At 44.6% G+C, this 5,675-nt stretch overlaps 1 protein-coding gene across 1 annotated transcript; it reads left to right on the top strand.

Annotated features, from left to right (window-relative positions):
- Nucleotides 1–559: 559 nt before the first annotated feature.
- LOC308310592 (kelch domain-containing protein 3-like) lies at nucleotides 560–1,564 on the top strand (the record flags this gene model as incomplete). The annotated part of the gene is made up of 1 exon (XM_080756978.1): nucleotides 560–1,564. One exon carries the CDS (start codon nucleotides 560–562, stop codon nucleotides 1,562–1,564), a length of 1,005 nt encoding a protein of 334 aa, XP_080613104.1.
- Nucleotides 1,565–5,675: the final 4,111 nt, after the last annotated feature.

The raw sequence follows: 5,675 nt of genomic DNA, 5'->3' as shown, positions 1-5,675 counted from the left end.
AGACACTGAACCCCTAATTTCTCCTGATGTGCTGGTTGGTGCCTAGCATGGTTTTCGCTGCCATCAGTGTCTGAATGGGTGAATGTTATGCTGTGATAATAACATACAGTAGCAGCAGTAGTCTACTATACTATGCCACTGCTGCAGATACATAGCAGCTAATATTGACTATGCCATCATTTCTTCTTTTTTACATATTATTTAACTTTAAGTCAAAGGGTTTCTGATTGGACTGAGATGTTATCCTAATATGGAGATGGCTGATGTCATAGTACAGTCACAATCAACCAATAAACTGATGCTATTCAGAATGAATAACACTTGTACTTTGTACAGCATGATTCATGACAAAGGGGATATCCTAAGTCGTCCCTGATTGGCCAACCCTACCCATCGACTTTGTGGATTGGCCAACCTTTGCGTGACAGTTGCATCGCTGTGCCAATATAAGTTGTAGCGTGGGTGATATGACTTCATACACTTTAACAGGGTGAAGTTTATTTATATTCTAGTTGAATTATTCCATTTGAAGAAAGTTCCAGTTCATCCACAGTTGAAAATGTTCCGCTGGACATTGCCCCTGAAAGGAGGACCGAACAAAACCATTGATGCTGCTGTGGCAGTCGACCACAAGGTGTACGTCTTCGGATGGTACTGTACCTACATGAACCAACGTGTAGGGACGGAAGTGTATGTCTTCAACACATTGTCCCTGCACTGGACCAAGTTACCCCCGGGCAAAAGAGGCCAAGATGACCTTCCCTCCCATCGCTACTACCACACAGCCGTGCTGGTAGCAGACGGTGTTTACATCTGGGGGGGTTTTCCTCAATGCTTTTCCTCAATGCTTCATGTTTTCAATGTGGAGAACCACAGCTGGCTCAAGCCAAAGACTTCTGGGAGCGTTCCAGAGAACAGGTACAACCACTCAGCCTGTGCCTTGGGAAGGACCATGTACATCTATGGAGGAGAAAACCAGTCGACTGGGTTAACTAACAGCATCTACAAGTTGGACACCACCACGATGGTCTGGGCTTTGATCAACGCCAAAGGCACTCCGTCGACCGCTTCGGAAAGTCACACCGCCACCGCCATCATTGGGACAAATATGTTTGTATTCGGAGGGCAGGACAAGGGCATCATCGGCGTGTTTGATACGGAGAACAGCTGCTGGCTGCAAGCGCAAAATGATGAATACAGTCTTACAAAGGGAAACAGGGATCAAAAGGCCTTCGCCTACAATAGAGAGCTGTACATAGTGGGTGGTGACAACTTGAACAAGACCATCCAGAAGTTCAATCCAGAGACCTTCTCCTGGAAGGCCTTTGAGCCCAAGGGGAAGGCCCCGGTTTGGAAGGATCGAATGTGCTTCTGCATGGTGGGAAGTCGTATTCTCGCCTTTGGTGGTTACGGACACGCAGTCGAAGACGTTTATGTCCTGGACTTCAATCCCAGCCTGAAGACATTATGTAAGCAGGCAGTTATCGAGTACCACATGGAGCAGTCAGGACTCCCACACAACATCAGGTGGGAACTGGCAGGCATGATGTCTATACAACAGTAGCAGTAGATAACTTGCCAACGGTGAGCCCACCCCCAAATAAACAAACAAAAAATACACTCAAGCAAATCAAAAGAATACAGTGAGCCAACAACAAGCAGATAACTACTCTCTGCAGGCAACGGAACGGAAGAAAGGCAAAGGCTAGATCACCATGTGTAATTTTACATTTTTTGCTTTGGCGAGCTTGTAGCCTACATCATCATTTTTTAACGTTTTAGAAACATCTTGAAAGTGTGAGAGCTACTGACTTTGAAGGCATTCTTTTCCCTTTCAATCGATATAAGCAGAGCATGGGAATGTGACAGGTAACACCCACCTAATTAAGTGGGAAATAAGCAGCATCTCACAGAATAGACTGAGCTGCACCAGGGCAGACAGGCCTGCAAAGGAGATCTCTAAGAGTAGAAACGGGTGTTGACGACATGAAACCCAGCATGCCTATTCTGCGGTTTTATACATGTAGACAAGTGACGAGTAATCCCTGTGAAATATCAGGCAAGAGGAAATAACCTGACCGATACAGTACATGCATTATTTTCAGTCCTGACTTTCGGATGAATATAGACAAATTATTTGAATATTGAGTCTGCAATGACAAAACGCTGATGTTGCAATTCTAACTCTCCTGTAAAGTATGCGGCAGTGGTATGACCATCTATCTGTTGTGTTGTTCCAATGTGAAGGAATAGAACATGTCATGTAATTGTTATCCATCCCTTTGGGTCTATTAGGCCTCACTCACACATGGAAGACAAGTCCTGGCGGTAGAGGGGGTGTGAAGAGACAGCTTCAATTAATTTTCCATGGAAGTCGCATGGTTTTGAAAAGACAGCCTTGTCTCATGGGTCATGAGACAAGGCTGTCTTTTCAAAACCATGTGATTTCCATTGGAAATGAAGAATGGAAGCCGTCTCTTCCCCCCTCCCCCCCCAGGACAATCAAGAGACACATGTTTTATATATGTGAGTGAGGCCAGAGGCTGCAGTCACACATAAGAGACCGTGTGTCTTCTCTGTGTCTCGTGTCTCCTCTATGTAGCAGACAGCTCGATCTGTCTGCGTAATAAGGAGTACTCCACTGAACACCCCCCTCACTTCACACACCCGTGTGAAGTGAGGGGCGCTCTTATCGTCCCACTTCATTCATCATACATCATCTCCTTCGGGCCAATCAGAATTTGCATCCTCACCTTCCTCTTCAAGGTTTGTGTTACGCTCAAAAGTGTCCATTCATTGTGAATGGCATTTAATGTTTTTTTAGGAAAAATCTTTGTTTACACACACACACACACACACGTACGCACGCACACGCGTGCGCGCACACACACACACACACACACACACACACACACACACACACACACACACACACACACACTGGACATCACCAGTCATATCCTATTTGTCTAGTCAAAGATGTCTCTATCATTTATTCCCTGTTTACATCTTTTTACTTGCGCAAGCAGAGCGGGCAAGTAATAATTTCGCCCGGTCTCTTCAACGTGACAGCCGTCAACCACTTTTCTGGTTATGCAAGAAAAACAGCAAATCTGTGCCTGGTTTGCTGGGACCAGATTACACAGATGACCATTTTTCTTACGTCATCATTGAGAGCTAGTCATACATATACACACCACGTACTCTGGTCCCAGCTCTCAATGATGACGTAAGAAAAATGGTCATCTGTGTAATCTGGTCCCATCATTTTTGAGGATTTGAAAAAAACGATGGGTTATAATATAGCCCATGTTTTTTTATAACTATAGCCCATATCGTACGGCATACTATAGCACGCCGTTTTTCATCATTTTTGAGGATTTGAAAAAAATGAAAAAAACGATGGGTTATAGCCCATGTTTTTTTGAAATTTTGAAAAAAATAGTTATCCTCGTTTCTCATCATTTTGGACCATGGGCTATAGCCCATATTGTACGGCATACTATAGCACGCCGTTTTTCATCATTTTTGAGGATTTGAAAAAAACTCATGTCTTTACTTTCAAGACCGATTTCAGAAGAAGAAAACAAACAAAAAAGATGTGTAGTAGTATCCAGCAGTTAGCTCAGTGTGATGAGAGGCTGTCCTTGGGAGCCACAGGTCCAGGGTTCAAATCCCACATTAGTCATAACTGTGACACTTTGCTTTGCACACTGATTTCCAGAAGGACAACTTTAAAGCAGCCCAGAAATTCACCATGATTGTGTGCCTCAGTGGCCCAGCGGATAAGTCAAATGATATCCATAGTATACCTAGTAGAAGTGTGCCGGTTCAAACCTGACTTATATCTTTACTTTCAAGACCGATTTCAGAAGAAGAAAACAAACAAAAAAGCTGTTTAGTAGTGTCCAGCAGTTAGCTCAGTGTGATGAGAGGCTGTCCTTGGGAGCCACAGGTCCAGGGTTCAAATCCCACATTAGTCAAAACTGTGACACTTTGCTTTACACACTGATTTCCAGAAGGACAACTTTAAAGCAGCCCAGAAATTCACCATGTTTGTGTGCCTCAATGGCCCAGCTGATAAGTCAAATGATATCCGTAGTATACCTAGTAGAAGTGTGCCGGTTCAAACCTGACTCATATCTTTACGTTCAAGACCGATTTCAGAAGAAGAAAAAAAACAAAAAAGATATGTAGTAGTATCCAGCAGTTAGCTCAGTGTGATGAGAGGCTGTCCTTGGGAGCCACAGGCCCAGGGTTCAAATCCCACATTAGTCAAAACTGTGACGCTTTGCTTTACACACTGATTTCCAGAAGGACAACTTTAAAGCAGCCCAGAAATTCACCATGTTTGTGTGCCTCAATGGCCAACCGGATAAGTCAAATGATATCCGTAGTATACCTAGTAGAAGTGTGCCGGTTCAAACCCGACTCATGTCTTTACTTTCAAGACCGATTTCAGAAGAAGAAAACAAACAAAAACGATGTGTAGTAGTATCCAGCAGTTAGCTCAGTGTGATGAGAGGCTGTCCTTGGGAGCCTCAGGTCCAGGGTTCAAATCCCACATTAGTCATAACTGTGACACTTCGCTTTGCACACTGATTTCCAGAAGGACAACTTTAAAGCAGCCCAGAAATTCACCATGATTGTGTGCCTCAGTGGCCCAGCGGATAAGTCAAATGATATCCGTAGTATACCTAGTAGAAGTGTGCCGGTTCAAACCTGACTCATATCTTTACGTTCAAGACCGATTTCAGAAGAAGAAAACAAACAAAAAAGATATGTAGTAGTATCCAGCAGTTAGCTCAGTGTGATGAGAGGCTGTCCTTGGGAGCCACAGGTCCAGGGTTCAAATCCCACATTAGTCAAAACTGTGACGCTTTGCTTTACACACTGATTTCCAGAAGGACAACTTTAAAGCAGCCCAGAAATTCACCATGTTTGTGTGCCTCAATGGCCAACCGGATAAGTCAAATGATATCCGTAGTATACCTAGTAGAAGTGTGCCGGTTCAAACCCGACATACTCCTAGTAGGCAGTGATGGTTCAAATCACTGACACCTAGAGTAGGAGTGGCCCAGTGGATAAATCAGATGATATCCATAGAATACCTAGTACAAGTATGCTTGTTCAAAACCGACATACTCCTAGTAGGCGGTGCTGGTTCAAATCACCAAGACCTAGAGTAGGGGCAGGTAGGTAGGAGGAGAGTAGGGGTCAGGTAGGAGGAGAGTAGGGGTCAGGTAGGAGGAGAGTAGGGGTCAGGTAGAAGGAGAGTAGGGATCAGGTAGGTGGGGGGTCAGGTAGGAGGAGAGTAGGGGAGAGTAGGAAGGGGAGGGGCCAGGCACGGAGAGAGTAGGAATGGGAGGAGCCAGGCAGGGAGAGAGTAGGAAGGGGAAGTGCCAGGCAGGAGGAGAGTAGGAAGGGGAGGGGCCAGGCAGGAGTTGAGATGAAATGTAAAATTTACATTTCAACCAAAGGACCTGTAAATGACAACACAAAAACTAAGGCACTGGTGTCGTACTTCTGGTTTACCGGGCAGGGGGTGCAACTCCCTGCAGTGCCCTGCTCAATTTGTTGTATTTACATGGTTCATTGGTCCATGGTCTCAGAGGTCATCGCTATATTAAAAATAAATAAAAAAAACGATGGGCTATAACCAATCGTTTTTACGC

This window comes from Protomyctophum bolini (assembly GCF_963924005.1).
Source record: "Protomyctophum bolini genome assembly, chromosome: 23".
Classification (NCBI taxonomy): domain Eukaryota; kingdom Metazoa; phylum Chordata; class Actinopteri; order Myctophiformes; family Myctophidae; genus Protomyctophum; species Protomyctophum bolini.
Note: the sequence above shows the minus strand (reverse complement) of the source record. Positions and strands in the feature narration are given on the sequence as shown.